The 18,687-nt window shown below is 55.8% G+C and overlaps 1 protein-coding gene across 3 annotated transcripts in view; it reads right to left on the reverse strand.

Annotated features, from left to right (window-relative positions):
* The window catches only part of ABCC2 (ATP binding cassette subfamily C member 2), a 21,094-nt gene continuing 2,407 nt past the window's right edge, over nt 1–18,687 (reverse strand). Inside the window, exons 2-33 of one of the 3 annotated variants that reach the window (XM_087767776.1) lie at nt 17,765–17,924; nt 17,027–17,200; nt 16,418–16,543; nt 15,198–15,332; nt 14,658–14,780; nt 14,251–14,306; nt 13,806–14,037; nt 13,023–13,207; nt 12,262–12,439; nt 11,544–11,798; nt 10,993–11,058; nt 10,339–10,476; nt 9,849–9,995; nt 9,461–9,545; nt 9,304–9,370; nt 8,981–9,107; nt 8,660–8,836; nt 8,390–8,557; nt 7,903–8,089; nt 6,908–7,040; nt 6,373–6,478; nt 5,891–6,110; nt 5,366–5,520; nt 4,233–4,388; nt 3,931–4,130; nt 3,164–3,290; nt 2,652–2,753; nt 2,413–2,556; nt 1,978–2,136; nt 1,561–1,727; nt 1,015–1,209; nt 1–591 (exon numbers count right to left, since the gene is read on the reverse strand). In XM_087767776.1, the coding sequence (XP_087623902.1) occupies nt 462–591; nt 1,015–1,209; nt 1,561–1,727; nt 1,978–2,136; nt 2,413–2,556; nt 2,652–2,753; nt 3,164–3,290; nt 3,931–4,130; nt 4,233–4,388; nt 5,366–5,520; nt 5,891–6,110; nt 6,373–6,478; nt 6,908–7,040; nt 7,903–8,089; nt 8,390–8,557; nt 8,660–8,836; nt 8,981–9,107; nt 9,304–9,370; nt 9,461–9,545; nt 9,849–9,995; nt 10,339–10,476; nt 10,993–11,058; nt 11,544–11,798; nt 12,262–12,439; nt 13,023–13,207; nt 13,806–14,037; nt 14,251–14,306; nt 14,658–14,780; nt 15,198–15,332; nt 16,418–16,543; nt 17,027–17,200; nt 17,765–17,806 (4,662 nt within the window). In that variant the 5' untranslated portion in view covers nt 17,807–17,924 and the 3' untranslated portion in view covers nt 1–461. Of the gene's footprint in view, nt 592–1,014; nt 1,210–1,560; nt 1,728–1,977; nt 2,137–2,412; nt 2,557–2,651; nt 2,754–3,163; nt 3,291–3,930; nt 4,131–4,232; nt 4,389–5,365; nt 5,521–5,890; nt 6,111–6,372; nt 6,479–6,907; nt 7,041–7,902; nt 8,090–8,389; nt 8,558–8,659; nt 8,837–8,980; nt 9,108–9,303; nt 9,371–9,460; nt 9,546–9,848; nt 9,996–10,338; nt 10,477–10,992; nt 11,059–11,543; nt 11,799–12,261; nt 12,440–13,022; nt 13,208–13,805; nt 14,038–14,250; nt 14,307–14,657; nt 14,781–15,197; nt 15,333–16,417; nt 16,544–17,026; nt 17,201–17,764; nt 17,956–18,687 lie in introns of those variants that run through there. The other 2 variants (XM_087767777.1, XM_087767778.1) reach the window with 2 other exon arrangements.

Raw genomic sequence — 18,687 nt, forward strand, 5'->3', positions numbered from 1 at the left:
AGCATGCCTTAAAGTCAAACTTTTAGTTGGAAGACTAGAAACAGTTACAAAAAGCAAATAAATTATAACATTCAGTCCTAGGTTAAACTAAGTTTCATTCCATAGTGCTACAGCATCTCTCAGCTAGGCTTCCCTGGCATGGTAAAGTACAAAAACTGAGACCCCCAGGGTGCCATGGTCTCCCTGCCTGACAGATAAATTTTCCCCTCTATACTGGAATAAATTATGCACCTCCAGACCCTCGTGTGCACAGCAGGCAGGGTGTGGTAGCAAGGTTAACAGCTCACTCAAGTCCAGAATCCTCTCTCCCTGACAGCTAAAAAAGGCACCCTCTCCACTTCCCGGCTGCAGAGAGAGAAATTCCTGGGCAGCCTGGCTGCAGGGAGACGCTGGTGCCTGCTTGATGAGTGCCAGCGGGAGGGAGCTGCCCAGGCACACACTCGCACGCTGCTCCGCTCCCCCTACAGCTTGGTGGTTTCTATATTCGTGATGCCGGCGTCCTTTGCCATCGTGGAGAAGACGCCCTGCTTCTTGAGCAGCTCCTCAGGGCTGTCGTATTCCACAATCCTCCCAGCCTGCAGCACCATCACCCTGGCAGCAGAGAACGAGAAGTCCTGAGTTCCCAGGATCGGAGCCGATAGCACTGCTGCTGCCAGCACTACAGCCCCACCAACCCTCGCTCCTCCTAAGCCACGTTATGTGGTTCACCTCTCAGCACAGAGATGAGGGCACAGCTCTCCTCCCTGTGCTGGTGGGGTGACACACAGAAGGTGTTAACCACTCCTCTATGGCCTGTTGCTGTGAAGAAGGATCCCCCAAAATGTTTCTCCCCACAAAGGCATAACTACTGCATGGCCATCCTTCCCATCCCTCTATTCTACTCTCTTAGAAACTCTGTATTGCTGTCCTGGGCACTGCATCCACCCCTGCCCCTCTGGCTGCATCCTTCTGCAGCTGGCCACCTCTTGCCCCATCCTTGAAGTCCAGAGCCCCATTCCCCTTGCCCCGTGGTACCTGTTGCTGTCCATGATGGTGTGGAGGCGGTGGGCGATGGTAAGGACAGTGCAGGCAGCAAACTCACTCCGGATCGTTGTCTGGATTAAATGATCAGTTTCCAGATCTACGGCTGCTGTTGCTTCATCAAGGATGAGGATCTTGGCTTTGCGGAGAAGGGCCCGGGCCAGGCACAGGAGCTGCCGCTGCCCAACACTGGGATGAGGTGGGGAGCGTGAGTTACCAGACAGAGACCAGCATGGCTTTGGCAAGCCTACTGCCACACAGCCCTGACCCCAGCACTGTGCCTGCCCAACCCTCCCTGGCCTGGCTCCAGCTGACCATCTGCCACCCTGAGCACCATGTCCCTCAGCATCTTGCTCTCTGGGCCAGCACAGAAGGCTTGGTTCATGCTGGCTCCCTGACAGCCCCAGCTCCTGGACCGTTTTCTCCCACCTTCATTCCCAGAAGCTTATGTGCCCTTGTCCCTGGACAGCCACTCTGCTGGAGGCTGCTGTTCCCCTGGGACCAGGGGGTAGGGAGAGGAGCTGGGCATGCTCCACTCACCTCAGGTTCTCCCCTCCCTCGCTCACAAGATGCAGCAGCCCCTCGGGAAAGTCTTGCACGTATGTCTTCAGGTGGGCCAGCTCGAGGGCCTTCCAGACCTCACTGTCTGTGTACTGGTCAAAGGGGTCCAGGTTCATCCGCAGGGTGCCAGTAAAGAGCACGGGGTCCTGCCAGGGACAGCGCTGCGTTCAGCCACGCCGTGGCCAGTCAGCAGGGCTGAATGTACCTGCTGTGGTTTGGCCACAGCCTGCCCACCCTGCTGCCTGCAGCTGGGCAGGGGCGGTGGCAACGGGATGCTCACAGGCCCTTGGACTCTCCGCAGCACCCAGGGATGTGCTAAGGGCAATGTGCTGCCCAGGGAACCGAGCCTGGGGAGGACGTGCAGCAGTGGGATGCGGGAAGGTGGGCTCAGCTCACCTGGGGAATGATGGTGAGGTTCTGGCGCAGGTCGTGGAGGCCGATCGTCGCTATATCCACCTCGTCAATCATGATTGTCCCTCCAGCGGCTTCCAGCACCCGGAAGAGGCAGTTGGTGAGGGAGGATTTTCCAGCCCCGGTCCGGCCCACAACCCCAACCTGTGGAAGCAGCTATTTAGACAAGCTGACAAGGTTGAAGAAAACAGGGGGCAGATGCTCTCCCTCTTGGTCTGGTGGGCCTTCCTGCCCTGCATCTGCAATCACCATCTCCCAGACTGTCTCCTTTGGTCCCTGCCCCGCAGCTTGAGTACCCAGGAGCCACATCCCATCACCATCTCTCCCCAGCCCACAGACTGAAGCTAGGGGGACAGAAACAACTTTAACACCGTGTCACTATGGAAATGATGTAGTGAGGGCAGACTCAGAGGTCCTCACCTTCTCAGTGCTCCCAATATTGCAGGTGATCCCCTGAAGAACCAATTCCAGTTCAGGTCGGTAACGAACTTTGTAGTCAATGAACTGGATCTCGCCTTTGCTGGGCCAGCCGTGGGGTGGACGCTTTTCTGTCACCCATGGAGCCTGGGGGCACAGGAGCATTCGGGGGGTTGCACCCTGCGATGCTGGCTAGCACCATGCTGTGCAGCAGGTGTTTGCCTGGACCCTGGTTTGCTCACCTCGTTCTTCACCTTCGTGTACTCATGTACCCGCTCCACAGCCACTATGTTCGTTTCCAGCTCTGAAGATGTCCGCACCAGCCAGTTCAGTGTCTGAGTAATCTGCGTGGCAGAGCCAGAGGATGCAGAACTCAGCGGGACCCAGGAGCAACCACCTCCCACCTCAGCTCAAGGACTCAGCCTGGGCACGAGCACCCCTGGCCCGGCCCCTAACTCTCCACTCCCCCGCCACAGCCCCCTCTCCCCAGCCCTTCAAAAGCTTTGCTGCAGCATCTCTGACCCACAGCGGGAACGTGCTCCTCCCCATGGCAGCAAGCATCCCCCTCACGCTGGGATGTGTGCTCCCCTGGCTCCATACCAGCTGCCCAGGTGATGGGACACCCCAGCTAATCCCCTCTCCATGGATCAGAGCTGGAGGCAGGGCAGCATCCTGCAGCCAGCCCAGAGCCATCAGGGTGTTGCTCCTAGGAACAGCCCTGCCCTGGAATAAGAAAAAGCTTTCATTGACTCACGTTGAGGGCAGAGGAGACAGAAAGACCCACGATGCCACCCTCCAAAGTGCCCTTTGAAATCACAGCTAGAAGCGCAGAGGAGAAGACCACCAGGCTCCCAACGAACTCCAGACGGATGGCCAGCCACCTGCACCAGGAGAGCACAGCTGAGAGGCGCTGGGAGAGGCATCTGCCTGCGCCCAACACAGGGCCCACCAGTGAGACCAGCGCCCCACCAGCACCCCCATGTACCCAGCCCTGAGCCCAGCGCAGTACACGTGGTACCTGCGCCTACACAGCATGCGATTTGTAGCCAATTCTGCCAGCAGGTTCATTTTATCTGTCAGCCCCTGTGTCTCACACATAACCCCCTGTGCTGGTAATGCCATGTATCTGAGGAGCCCCGACTGTACAACCCTCACACCCCCAAAGTATCTACCCAGTAGCACATCAACACCAGGTACTGCCTCCATCGCTCTCCCACCTGGCCTGGAGAATCAGCCTCTTCTCAGAACCCACCAAGAGCATCTCAGCCCTTAACAGCACAGCTCACCCTGCCCAGGCTCTGGACACTTCCAGGAGGCCACACTCTGGCTTTCAAAATCACCCTAAAAGGTCTCCTTCCCGCAGATGGTGTCCCTGGCCCCAGCTCCCCCAGTTCCTACACAGACCCTCAGTCCTGAGATCAAGAGAGAGGACTGCAGCGTCTCAGGGAATACCCTCAGGACCCAGAAGCCCCTGGGCAGAGGTCCTGCAGGCTGTGCTGTGGCATAAGGAGTAAAACTCACCTATTTGAGACTATCCAGGAGTAAACACTTTTCTGATTGATGTCCATGGTGCTCTCATTTTGCTGCAGGAACCGTTCTTGGTGTCCATAGGCCCGGATCACAGAAAGGCCTGACACTGTCTCACCAAAGTGGGAGTAGATGGGAGACCTAGTTACAGAGTCCAGACGCCGTAGCTGGCGTGACGTGGAGACATAGAAGCGCTGAAATGAGGGGCACAGTTTGGTCACCAACACAAAGTCCAGCAGTGACACAGATACCGCTCTAAGCAGGGCAGAAGCTTCTCTCAAGCCCCGGTTACTCACCAGCACAAAACAGTAGAAGATGCTCAAGGGAATGACAATAAGAGCAAAGAATGGGGTGGCCAGGGAGATCATGAGGATTGTGCTAATGATGCCCATGAAACAGGAGAGCCAGCTGCGGAAGGACATGGGAATGGTCTCATCTATCGTGAAGATGTCCTGGAGCATAAAAGAAGTGTGGAGAGGCAGTCAGTGACCCCAGAGAGAGGGAGAAACTCAAAGGCCCCACACATATAGGGTTCCTACACACTCTTGTGGTAACATAGTGCCAGACACTTGCAAAAATATTGGATGACACTGAATTGGTGTTAGGGTCACAACCCCATTTAGGGCCATAGCTTGGGAATGGCTGATGTAACAGAGAAGCTTTCTATAATATTTCCCTATTGCACAGACCAGCTTTGGGAACTGCATCTTTGTCTGGACCCAGGATGCAGGGGCAGAAACTGAGGCAGAAAGAGGGACAGGGCTGACTCGAGGTCCATGCAGGTGCACCCAGGTCTCCAGCTGGCCATCATCCCTCTCCTAGGTGGGCACCACATACTCCCTCATCTCAGAGCAAATCCAGCAGGCCCGTAGGCTTGATCTCAGGAAAGACTTTTATTCCCAAAAATCAAGGGATGGCACCAGAGGAAGACATGGAATGGCAGCACACTTGAAACTACCTCTTTGTATTCTCCCTCCTTTCTTGTTTTCTCTTTATGAACTTCATTTACATAGCAAAGACTGTGTATTTTGCTGAGAGTCCATAACCAGAAGGACAACTTATTATGGGACATGAGCCCTAGGCTCCTGCCTCTCTTGCTAATCTGCTCTGGATCCTCTTCAGTTTCTCCATATCCTTCTTGACCAGGTTGCCCCAAAAGAGGACAGAGTATCCAAGTGTGGCCTCCCTAGCACTGAGCAGAGGAGATAATACCTTCCTGTGATCTGCTGGCCACTCTCCTCCTAGTATAGCCCAGAATGTGGTTTGCCTCACAGTCAGTCTCGCATCCACCATGCCCTTCTGGTCCCTTCCAGGCCCTGATCTGGGCTCATCTGTGCAGTGCTGAACAGCAACAAGGTTCTGCCACCACCCAACGCTCTCCAGACCTGCTGGAACAAACACCTTCTCCATGTTGGGGCTGTTCTCTTACCTTGGCAAACCTATTCACGATGCGGCCAGCCGGGGTCGTGTCAAAAAAGCTCATGGGCACACGCAGGATGTTGCTGAGCAGCTGCTGATGCATAACCCGGGAGGCTCGCATGGCACCTTGAGCAGACAGCATGGTTGCAAAGAGCAGGAAGAGAGCTGCAAGGAGAGCACAGGGTGGTCATCACCAGCTCATGTGTGACACTGGCCCCAGGCATCCTTTGGCTTAAGGGACACATTAAGCAGCTCCAAGCCAGCAGCTCTGCAGCAAGCCACTGTGATAGTCCTGCATCCCACCTTCTTGGGAGGCCCCAGTAACTGCGTCCCACCACAGGGGAAGAATGCTAACCCTTTTGGAAAGCCTTGGGCCCTAGCACTGTCTCCAAACTGATTAAGGACAGTGATCTTCAACCTAAGGGGGCAACACAGACTTCTTGGGGCAATTTATGCTGGCTTCAGACTGATATCTGTCCCCAGTTCAGCCAGGAGCCAGAAGGAAGGCACAGATCCCCTGTACTCCCACACTCACCTTGTGACAACCCCAGTGCCCCAAAGACACCGATCCGCAGGTCTCGCTGCTCCATGGGATAGGTCTGGTTCAGGTAGCGCTGCGCATCGTCAGTCCAGGCGCTGAGCCATAGGTTGGTCCCCACGAAGGTGATGTACTGTCCAATGTAGCCCATGGCAACCCAGAAAGAATACCACAAGCCAACAGCACGCAGGTACCGCAGGTACATGGAGAACTTCACCTGTGGACCAATTTAGCCCATCACCGCTGCCCAGCAAACCACGGCCAATGGCACCCAGCACAGCCTGGGGACTCCCGCCTTGCTGCCCACAGTGCTCCCCTCCGCCACCTTGCCCACCCATCCCAGGCAGCTCCGTCTCCTTCAGTGTCTCTTGGCTGCAACGGGGCCACAGGCAGCCAGCACCAGCTTCTCTGAGTCACAGTCAGAATCTTACAGCACTGAGCCAGGGCAGCACAGTGCTTCCTCCAGCCATCCTCCTCACCTTGCCGGTTTCCACAGCTTCTTTCTCGATCAGCTGCTGGCCCTTCAGCTTCTTGGGGGGCTCCTCCTGGGCCTTCTTCAAGGAATTGGTGCTGCTTTTACTAAGGCTGCAGGGGGGTGATGGGCACTATTAGTGACAGGGTGCTGGATGGGTCGTACTCTCCTGGGGGTCCATCCCCAGTGCTCTCCAGAGCCCTCTGGGAAATAATGTCCTAACTGGGGCAGCTTTGTATGATCCTTGTGAAAACCCTAGGCATTTGCAGCCATGAAGTCATACCCCTCAGCCCCAAAAGCAGAACCAGCCAGCAGCAAGAGTTTCAGGGAAGACCACAGGGTAAGGCTGTGACACACCAATGTGAGTAAAGGCAAGATTAGATGCTCGTGACCCAGCCCAGCTGGTGGTAGGAGCAGGCAAGGAGGCTCCCAGCCCCTTCTCCACAGGAATCCGCCCAGGGAAGACCCTAAATCACCTAGATCTCCTAGGAAGCAAGGCAGGGCCCAGAGGAGAGAGCTGAGAGCTCAGGGCGAGTTCCCACCTGCGACTGAACCGTCTCCGATGGATGCTGGCCTCTCGCTTCAGGGTCATGGTCACCACATCATCAGGGCCCTCCTCCACACAAGGCTCAACATCTTCATCACCCTGCTCTTCATCCCCAGCTGAAGCAACAACTACAAGCACAGGGATGAGGGGAGGTAGGGTCAGGCGCTGAGAGGGCAGATCCCATGCACCACACCTCTGCTGCACTCAGCTCCACTCCTCACCCCAGGCCCAGGCTGTGTCCTACCACCGCACGTCAAAGCCTCTTCCAACCCTGCTGCAAGCACCGTACAGCAGGAGAAGGAAGAAATCTGTTGTGCTGGAGAGAGAACTGACAGGGGACATAGGGCTAAAGGCCTGCATGGAGGCAGTCCCTGCTGCTGACTTATCCCAATAGTACTGGTGGGACCTCATGCAGAGATTTGTGCTAGTTTAGGAGGTGCAACATCTGGTAGGTCATGTCACTTCAGTTCAGGAGCACCTCTCTAAGCAGGTGGAGATGGATCCTGTGGGGATGGACTGGAAACAGCCAGGTTCCAGCTGGACAACTGGGCTGAGCCCATGCAGGGTGAGCATCCACCTGACCTGACACCACTCCTCCCCATAGCACTGCGGGACATAAAGATGAAACATTATCCAACAGCACGTTTAGAATAAATGAAAGGATCTTTCTCACCCCAGCATCACTAAGATATGGAGCCTGTTGCCACAGAAAATTATGGGAGCCATAAACATAAATGAACTAAATAGGGAGTAAAAAAATCAGACAGGTCCTTTGCTGGCTGTTCAACATAATGCCTGGATGCAAATCTTAGGCAGAAAGTCCTTGTGCTGCTGATTGCCAGAAGCTGGGATGGATTCACAGCGGCCACCGCTGGGGCCTGGGCTGGATAGAGCCAGGTCAGACTGACGGATCAGGTCTTGGGCTTTTCATATCCCCAAGACACACACACGGCCCCTCTAACCACCGCAGCCTCATTGTGTTCCCAGTACCTGTGGAACTTTTCTCTGAAGCATCCTCCTCCTGGCTGCCGTACAAGTTCAGGAACTGGGCAAAGGCCCCCCTGTTTGCAAGCAGGGTGCTGTAGGAGCCGTGCTCAGACACTGCTCCTGCCACCAGCACCACGATGTTATCGACCTGGGGCAGGAAGCTGATACTGTGCGTCACCAAGATCCGTGTCTGCAACAAAGTGGTTGCAGGGTAGTGAGCATCAGAGCAGCCCTCGCCCCCCAGCCATGGGCCTGCAGGCTCTCCATCCCCTACTTGAGGACCTCTCTGCTTATCACTGCCTGGCTATGGGGACACAGAGCACCCCTCTGAGGACCCGTGAGGCCTCTCCTGCCTGCTGCAGCCCCACGTGAAAGCACAGAACCCCTCTCTGTCCCAAGCAAGCAACCTCAGCCTTCTCTGAGTGATCAACACTGTGCCAGTGCCACTCCTGCCTGGCTGGGTGGTGGGCAGGAGGGCACGGGTGCTCACCTTCTTCTGCAGCAGCCCTTTTGGCCCCAGCACATGCTCGAAGAGGTACTTGCTAACGTGAGCATCCACAGCAGACAGGGGGTCGTCCAGGACATAGATGTCTGCATTGCTGTACACTGCCCGGGCCAGGCTGACTCGCTGCTTCTGGCCCCCGCTCAGGTTAATGCCCTGGAAGGAAGGGACCTCTCAGAGCACTGGGCTGGCACAGGGCAACAGCTCTGTCCTCTGCTGGGGGTGTTATGGGAAACCTGTAGTGCCCAAGGCTGATACCTTCTCTCCAATCTCTGTCTGGTCACCCGCAGGCAGCAGTTCCAGGTCTGGAAGAAGGGCGCAGGCTTTGATGACCTGCTGATACCTGGCTTCATCCAGTTCTGACCCAAAAAGAATGTTGTCTTTCAGTGTGGCGTTCTGGATCCAGGCCTGCTGGGGGACGTAGGCCAGCGAGCCCTGGAAAGACAGACACAAGAACACTGCCATCTCCTGCAGCTTGTCCTTGCCCTGAGCCACCGCTCCAGACCAGTCCTGCCCTGCTGCCTCCCCACTGAGCTCCCAGGCAGCCTCACAGACCCCATGCCAGCTGGCTCCTCTCACCTGGATGTTGACGTGTCCCTTGATATTCTCCATCTCCCCAAGCATGGCTGACAGCAGTGAAGATTTGCCCGAGCCCACAGCGCCCACCACGGCCACCAGGCTCCCAGGCGCGATGTCCAGGGTGACACTGCAAGGACATGAGGGCTGAGAAAGCAGCACTGCTGGGTCACCCGCCGGCTCCTGCATGGGACCAGCACAGAGCAGTGTCTCTGGGGCACTCGCCTCTAGCAGCATTGTGAGACGTGACTGTCATCCCCAACTAACAACATAGAAAGACTCCCTCTCCCCACCCATCTGCCCCCAACATGGTGCAGAGCACTCACTCTCTTATCACAGCGTTGCCATCCCGCTCCCAGGCAAACGTGGCCTCCGAGAAACGCACGGCGCTGCCTGTCAGCAGAGAGCCATCCCTCAGGGCTGGGAAAGCCTAGGGTTGGGCCAGCCTATGACCCACAGGGACTAACCTGGAGGTTCACCTACCTGCAATGGGGTTGTGGTGGATAGCTGAGGTGTCCAGGTCTTCTCCGCCCAAGTAGCGCTCCAGCCTCTCATTCGACACATTGGTCTGCCGTGGCAGAAAGAGGATGGCATGTGGGCATGGGGTGCAGCCGAGTGGGCTAGCAGGAGCTCCATAAGCAGACCACCCCATACACACAGCCCCCACCCAAGCACCAGCCCCAGTCCCTGAGCCCCGAGCCTGTGCCACATATGCGAGTCCTGTCCCATCCCATTGCCAGCAGAGTCCTGTGCACTGACCCCTGGGTGTCCAAGGCCCAGGTCTACCACACAGCTGAGTCCCCTCTGCTGGTTTGATGCTCAGAGGTATCATAAGGTCCCCCTGCATCTCTTGCCCTGTGTGAGGGCTGACCTGCACCAGGGAAGAGAGGACCAAGGGCAGCATGGCCATGGGGAAGCGCAGCACGTTGAAAAGGGAGATGGCAGTAAAGGCCTTCTGTGCATCCAGGATGTTGTTCTCATTCACCAGTATGTAGACAGCAAAGCCGACCAAGGAGACCTAGGACAGATAGCAAGGAAAGCCACCATCAGTGTGGCTGCGTGCAGCCCAGACCCTCATGCTCCCCTAAGACCTCAGCAGTGCCTTCCTGCTGGGGACTTGTTCCCCTTCTGCTTCCCTTCTCCTTTGGGCCCCGTCTCACCACTCTGATGGGACCCCTTTCCACCACAGCTCTCCACCAGCAGCCAGGACCATACTCTGCATCCCAGGCATCTGTCAGCCAGCCCCTTCCTCGCTGCAGAAGCATTCCAGCCAAGGTTCCCAATCCTTCCCATCCCCTTGGACACAGCCCAACCCCAGCTCTGAGGAAGATGCAGCCCTCCCCAGACCCGCTGGCACTCACCAGGAAGGGGGCACACGTGAACAGGAAAATAGAGATTGACTGCAGGTAACTAAAGTTCACCAAGTCCTTGAGCTCACGTGCACGGATCTCATTGACTCGCTTCTCAAATGAGGGCTCCCAGGCAAAAAGCTTCAGGATCTGTGGGATGAGCAGGGTGAGCGGGTGCTAGCCTCATGGGAATGCCCACCTCCACGCCCAGCTCGCTGGTAGCCAGCACCTCCATCACCAGCTCCTGGCTTGCTCAGAAGCCTGCCTGGCCACTGCATTTCTCCTCTCCTGTCCTGCCCCATGGCTTATAGCACTTTCCCACAGCATTGCCACTCCCTCATCCTTGGCTTACAGGTCACTGCCAGCCCCTCTGCCACCATGGCAGCCTGCTCACCACCACAGCCATCCAGGAAACCCCCAGAAAACCCTCTCTTGGCTCCTAAGTCTTGGTCCAGTACCCAGAGCTCCTCCCCAGCCAACCTTTCAAAAGGTGAGGAAGCCAAGGCAATTGCAGAGACTGAGGCTTGGCCACCCCAGACACAGGAGCCCCAAGCTAAACTATAACACTGGTGCTGTAGGGTTATACAGGTGTTCTGCCTGCAAGTACAGTGCACCAAGAAGAGAGGTGCAGCAGCTGCCCGGAGGGGTCTCCACTCCACTGCTCACCTTGATTCCATTGAGGATTTCACTCATTATTTTCATGCGTTCATCCTTGTTCTTCATGTTCCTCACCTACAAACAGAAGAACCATAAGTCACCTAAACCAGACAGCAGCTCACCCTTGGAAATACATCTGGGCTGCCACAGGGAAGGGAAGGGTGAGCTCCAGAGCCCAGAGAAGCCATCCCACAGAGCTGGACCTTGGCTCCCTGGGGCTCTGGACAACCTGGGAAAAAACAGTACCCTGTTGTCAGGTAGAAGCTAGAGCTTTATTTTATGGTTGGTAATATCTCACTTTCAGTCCTCAAGGCTGCACCTAGCCCTGTTCAAGTTCAGCTGTGATGGTAGAACAGGTCTCACCTGCCTCCTGCTCATCTCAGTTGATCACCCCCCGGCTCAGGCTAGAGACACCCCCAGCCCAAGTCAGATGAACTTCCTAGGCTGGGAAAGATCCCCAGTATAACAGGGAAGGGTAAGGGAGTGTAGAAAATGAGTGAGGGGAGCAACAGTGGGCCTCAAGAGTGGGAGGCCAGGAGGATCTTGCACCCACCACTGACCTGGATGGCTTTGGCCTTGGCCACCAGGAACCCATTTATGGGAATGAGCAGCACCATGACTGCGATGCCAGCCAGGACAGAGGGGCCCAGCTCTCTCCAGAGGAAGACAATGGACAGGATCATTTGCAGGGGGGATGACCACAGCTGGTGAACGAAGTTGGCCATGTCCATGAACCTCTGGGCATCAGCCGACATCAGATTCACAGTCTCTCCCACCGTGGACTCCTTGCGGGTTGCACTGGACATGGTGAGTGCCTGGAGAGAGAAAGCACAGTCACCGCAAGCCGTTCTGGGAGCAGCCTGGCTGCCAGCACCATGGCGCAGAGCAGGGAATTAGCAGGCCAGGCTGAAACTGCTCCTGGTGCGTCTCTGCTGGCCACGGGTGCTGTCGTCACTGCGTGCACACCAGGAGCCACTGGATGCTGGGGGCAAAGAAAAACATCCCCGTGCAGGAATCCCAGTGGCAGCTGCCCTTGGTGTTGCACTGCTCTGAAGAGAAACCTCCCTTGGCCCCTGGTAGCTGTCAAACACATGGCTGCAGCACCCAGGTCCCCAGCATTGGGTTGGTGTCCCAAAAGCCAAGCTCTCCCTGTGTCTTCCTGGGAAGCAAAGGGCACACACCCCAGTCACCCCAGGTTGATGGGGCAGGCAATGGATGTTAGTATCCACAGCCCAGCTTGGAGGAAGCCAACAGAGGCAATGACAGGGCCATACCTACCTTCTTGTAGATGGCAGCGATGAGACTGGCACGCACGTTTATGCCAAGCTGGAAGCACAAGCTGAAGTACTGCTGCAGGCAGAGGGACTGGATCAGTGCAGTCAGGAAGAGCAGGACGGTGTACAGATAACCTTGCCAGGCAAAGGACTCCTCATCCGACACAAAGGCGATCAGCAGCCTGGAGGGTAAAGAAGCCCATGAGACCCCCACCCTACTGAGACAGACCTGAGCAGGATGCTCCAAACCAATGCAGGGAGAGCATCCTCATGAGAACAGTGACAGAGACCCTGCCCCAGACAGCTGGCTCGATGCTCAGCAAGCTGGGGACCCCTGCTCTGCCAGGGACACTGCATTTCACATACAGCAGTGGGCCACTAAAGTCAGATCATCCACAGAGACTGTGCAGCTCTGCAAAACAAACTGGGCAGGTCCTGTTGGGCTGAGCTGGACTGACTCATGAAGGGCCCCAAAGAAGAGACAGGACTGTCTCCAGGGAGGGAGCAGGACTGCAAAACATAGGATGTAGGGAGCAGGGAGCAAGATATCACCAGTAAGAGCTGGCAGCCAGCTCAGATCAGTTCTTCATTAAACTGTAACCCAACACATTCTCACACCTTTGGTGAGGGCACAAAAAGTCCCCAGGGTGTGGGGCTGGGAGAGGCACACATATGGAGATGGTGGGGAATGTGGATGCATTGCACATAGGGAGCTGGTGCAAAGCCAGGACAGGGCATGGACAGGGACAGAGAGAAAGGACTCACTTCAGCAGCTGGGGGCTGACAAACACAAGTCCATCATGCACCAGCTTGAAAGCCACCGATAGCAGGAGGTTCTGCCAGAAGGTCTTGCACAGGGTTTTTACCAACCACCCCCTGGGGAAATCCTTGCGAGGGATGGAGTCCCCGTTTTCTCCCTTCTTCTTCTTCTTCTTTGGCTCCTTCTCCTCCTAGAGGGAAGCCCACACAGAAGTAAAGGAGCTGGTTGTGCAGGCTTTCTGCACCTGGAAGGATGCTTCCAGGGCAGTGCCACAGACCCCAGATCAGATCATTCCCGAATGAAGCCTTAGCTTTACCTCCTGTCATGTTCCCATCTCTGGTCATGTCATACACCCCCAGTACTAGCACCTCTCTTGTGCACCAGAGACAATTGTTGCAAACCCCAGGCCAAAAATCAGGCACCCCAGGAAGAACCTGAGGCCAGGGGTGATCATAGAGCGATGTTCGCTCTGATCACATTGCTAGGAGGTATCTGGGGTAGGCAAAGACTGAGATAAGGGAGCTGCTTGTACTGCAGACTTGAGGGTGGTTCCTGTCCTTCTGTAGGGCAGAAGGATGGAGACTTTCTTGGTCCCTCAAAATATGGGGATCTGCCGAGGACAGGGAAGACCCTGTCATGGGTTCCCTCATCCTTGGCCATGGCCCTGCAGAATCAAAGAGGTGAAAACCCAGCAAAGGGGGCTGCAGGGAGGTGAGGTGACCCTACTCCCCAAGGCTGGACCTGGATCTCTCAGTCCCATGCAAGGCCAAGAGTAAGAAGGGATTTACCAGCACCAGGATGTCTTGGCTCTGGGCCTTGCTCATGTTGTTTCCATGGTCCGAGTCACCTTCCCGGCATCTTTTCTTGCGTTTCCGTTTCTCCAGTTCTGCCTGGGCCTTCCTCACTGCAGTCTTCATGTTCTTCTCCAAAACAGCGTAAATAGCCTGCGTCTTGTCTTTAGCTTTCAATTCCCAGATATCCTCTATCTCCAAAGGCTTGCGATAGCCCTTGAAAACCATGCTGTGGGACAGAGAAATCTCCCCTCAGCAGATCTCCCACACTACACCCAAGGGAGAGTCCTTGCTGCAAATGCAGAGCTTTCTCACCCAGCCTGGCCCTGAGCTCCCCCTGCTAACTCCAAGCAGCCTGTGCTGGCTCCCCGAAACAGCGCTGGCCCAGCCCTAAGGCATGCCCGCATTTCACCAGCCCAACCTCTCGCGGAGCCCTGCTCACCTGGTGTACCATTCAAAGGTGATGGAGCTCAGGAAGGAGGCTGTCACCTCTGGGTTCTAGGGTACAAAGCAAAGTGGGTACCAAGAGATCGTTGATGCTGAGGGGTGGCATTGACAAGAGTTGACTCAGCACCCCCAGCCATTAAGGAACTCCAGGGGTTTCAAACGGTGCCAACTCCAGCCCCAGGAACCTCATCTTGCAGCCAGAAGCAGCCCCCCTTGGACACACATGCAGATGCCCCAGGCTGCAGGCTCTCAGCTCTCGCTGTGCCCCCTGCTGAAACCCTCAGGTCTTCCCTCCCCCAGGGGCCATGAGGAGTCTCTGCATGGAGCCCACCCTGCCCCATGCAACGCCAGCCGGGATGTGGTACCCCGAGCCCCGGACCCACTCCCACATGGACTTCGCACCTTCTTCCCGATTTCCTTTGTTTCTGGGGCAATATCTGAGAAGCCTGAGACAAGGAAGAGCAGCAGCTGGAGCCCGTAGGAGATGAAGAAAAGGACAAACCGTGGTACATTGGAGATTGGTGCCTGCAGGAATGGAGAGCCCAGGGTGACTGTTGGGGCTTGTCTCAAGGCTACCTGGCGCTCAGAGACAAGATCCATCCCCAGGACAGTGAGCATGGCTGAGCCCAACAGGGCAGCTCGAAACTCGCTCTGGGTCCTGGCTCAGCTGCCCTTCACCACCCATTCTGGCTTCTCCCTGACCTCCTCCCATAAGTCCATAAGGGAGAAATTGGTACTGGAGAGCTTATGCCTCCCCAAAGAGACAGGATGAATTCAAAGAGCCATTCCTTCTCGCGTCTCTTCTGGTTCTGCAAGGTCCCTAGGGCAGCTGGGACCTCACTGATACCACTGATAGTTTGTCAAGAAATTAAGTCTGAAGGGACTTTCTTTGGGGACAGAACAAGACCATGGGGAAGCACAGAGCTTCCTGCCAAACCCAACCTGCAGGGCTCTCCGGAGGAGCGACTGGAATGGCAATATCCCACAGAGCAGGGACAGCGTCCAGAAGCAGAAAAGTATCCCTGAGTCTCTGCACAAGCAGAAGCGTCGTGTGTCATGGATCAGCAGGACCAGGAGCTGGGGGAAAGAAAATCAGTCAGAGGTTCAGGTAGGGCTGCAGAACTAGGTCTGGGCTCTAAACATGCCTTTGGAGCATGCATCCTGGGACACCAGCACACGTGATCTGCTGGGATTCTCTGCCTTGAAGACGCTGTGCTCCCCGTGCCCGAGGTCGCTGCCAATCCTACATAAGCTTCAGAGTTAATTGCACAGGGCAAAGGTTTATTTCAGGAAGACATAAGATCAGGCTCCTCATAGGAAAAGCAAGGTCTGAAGACACCCTGACATTACAGCAAGGCATTATTTCTCTTTTTAGCTGTTCTCACCACAGATTCTCAGATACACCCAGCTGTGAGGAGTCACATGCTGTCTCCTGCATATTGCCTCCAGACTTGGAATAAAAGCCAGATCAGAGACCCAGCAGCACAGCCTCTCTGGGCAGTCCCTGTGGCTTATAATCTCACGTGAGCTCTGCACGTGAAACTAAATGACATGACAAAATACGAAGGAAGCAAATTGGGGTGTTACTTTTGCTTTTAAGTGTAGCTCCTGAGCATTATGGCTTTGTTAAGACTGTTAGAATACCCCATGTCTCATACAAGAAATTTGCAACTTCCATGCTTATATTCCATCAAGCTAATAGCCCCTATCCCCTCAGTTTTCTCCTCTGCCTGGGTATCCTGTGGCACTTAACTCTCCACAGAAAACTGAGCCGCAACCCATGGGAAGCTGTGAGACACCAGAGCAGCAAGCCATGGTCTCCTGTTCACACTGTGCAATCAGTCCTGTGAAACCCATACTGCTGCTACTAAGGCTTCTGCCAGAAAGCTCAGTTATGCTCACAGGCATAGTATCTATCCCAGTTTTAAGGATAAAAGGAGGGAGCACTGTACAACCAGACCCCTGCCCTCAACCTATCTCCCTTGTGCACCACCCACACACGTTCAGGGCTGGTCCCTACCCATCCTCCAGGCTACGCTTCCCTCATAGACACGGCTTCCAGCTGATCTCTGTGCTATGGGAAGTTTTCTGCTGCTTGGCCCCACAGTCTCGAACCCTGTCTCTTCGGTGACACATAGCACGTTTACCGGCTGATCCCTTACCCAGGTGGCGATGTACAGGCTGGGGTTTGTGTACCGGACAGCTGGCAGGGGGTCCTGCTCTGTGTCCTCTACAAATGCCAGGGCCAACTCTGCCACTGCCGTCAGCATCAGCAAGGTAGCCAGCACCTGCAGGGAGAGGGGAGCAGCCATGAGGGGAGACCCACCCCATCATGGGCACCAGGAACCACTGGGAGACAACATAGCTGGGCATGAAAGCACTGTGTCCTATACACCGTTACACCCTTTCCAACCCAAACCTGGCCTGGGAGAGCTTTCTAGGGCCCTGTGAAGCTGCAGCACTTCCACAGGAGCACTGCTGTCATTTTAAGCTTGGAGGGTAACAGCCAACAAGACAAGAGGCCCCAGTACACACCTCTGCCCTGCCTCCCAGTGCATCCCAGCCCTGTTATCCCTTCTGTCCCACATATGCCTCATCCTGGGCCTCCCTTTACGTTTCTGTCCCAGATGGTGCCCTAGCCCTTTGCTCCTCTCCTACACTACTCATCTCTCCATCCCACACGTGACTCCAGCCCAGAGGCTTTCCACTGACCGCCCCTCCATCCCAGGCTGCTCCAGCCTGCCCTCTGTGCCCCCTCAGCCCCACTCCACCTGTTTGATGATGTAGAGTTTGGTCACAGATGATTTCTTGGCTCCAGATTTGCACATGGGCAGTAGCTGCCATGGAGCCAAAACCCAGAAGAAGCCAAGGGGGACCCAGACCAGCACAGTCTGCTGGAAGCACACGGGCAGGTCAGCATCCGGACGAGCAAGGTAGGAGGCGTTCTGGGGGCAGCAAGGACAGACAGCCAAGTCATTTGGGATGGCTTGACCCTCACCTGGCTTACGGCACAAGAGCCAGCACTCCTATAGCTCCTGCCCACCCTGCTCCACCCCATCACAACCCCCTCCTCAACACCCACCTTCCTGGCTGAGCATTTCAGCACTCAGCCAAGGTCCCGGGTGATGCCCCCCTACCCATCTACCTGCCTGAACCTGGGAGGGCCTCCCCCACACAACCACCCCTTGCTGGAGCCAAGACAGCTGCAGCAGCTGGACCCCGAGAGGTCCATACAGGGTGTCCTGTGTTCCCAGCTGGGCTGTGGGGCTAAAACAGGACAGGGGTCACTCAGGGAACTGTCATTTTCATCATTGCCTCGTGGATATCACGCAGGCAGTGCACAGCACTCAGTGCCGTGGCAGTCCTGGATAAATACCAGAACCTCTGCCAACCGCTGGTAGTTGGGTCCCGCTGGCTGAACAAGCTGTGAGCCTTGGGATCTACTGCTCTCCCCTTCCACCAAGCGTCCCACCCCAAGAACGGGCGATGGGGGTGATGCAGCCACTCACCCAAAAGACGGAGCCACAGAACTCCTCCAGGGCTGCCGACATGGCTCAGGGGAGAGGAGACAGTGGCTCCTTCCCCTCGCTCCGCCTGGTTGTGATAGTCCTGGGTGGATGCGCGGGACAAAATTCACCACACTCCCTCAAGTGGTGTTGGGACAAATCCCTGATGACACACAGTTAATTGTTAACTTGGTGCAATTGCACAACACCACAGACCAAAGCAGTGACCAAAAGGGCTTTGGAAACGAAACATCATGGGCTCCGGGGAAGGGAGGAGAGGAAGACCCAAGAAAGAGATCAAAGGGGAGATGCAAGGAAGCCACTGTCACAATCACTGCAGGACACCACAGCCGTTGCTCAGAAACTGCAGTCTTCATCAGTGCACAGCAACAGAGACAAGCTCGTATGGACCCACTACAGACACTACTTTGGTGCAACAGACCTCTCCTGCCAGAACAAGCCTGCTGAACGCTGCCGAAACGTCCAGTAAAGGCTGTTCCCTCAGGAGCCAAAGACAACAGTACCCTTTTTCTCATGAGCCACCCAGCAAGGAGGCCCAGGACATCAGCAGTGCTCCAGGCCTGGGAATGTGCAGCATCTGGCAGCTGAGGGGGCTCTTTCTGAGTCCCCGGGATCTGGGTTCCTTTTACCAACTTCTTCCAGCCTGCAGAGCCTGGCGACCTTCCCAGCTCTTCCTTTTGCTTCTCCCTTTCCCACATCTCTGTGTTGTCTGCATGTTACAGCAGCTGGCTCTCCACAAAACCCAAAAGAGACTTTGAATCTTCATTCTAAGGCAACCCCCAACATTTGAGACAGCCGGAGGACCATTCCTAAATCACCACCCTGCTGCTTAGAAGGGTGGAGGTGTGGGGGCAAGTGGGGATGGTGCTACTCTAAGGCTGGAACTGTATTTGCTTTATCATGCA

This window comes from Nipponia nippon, unplaced genomic scaffold (genome assembly GCF_047370975.1).
Source record: "Nipponia nippon isolate SJK-2023a ecotype South Korea unplaced genomic scaffold, ASM4737097v1 scaffold_3, whole genome shotgun sequence".
Taxonomy (NCBI): domain Eukaryota; kingdom Metazoa; phylum Chordata; class Aves; order Pelecaniformes; family Threskiornithidae; genus Nipponia; species Nipponia nippon.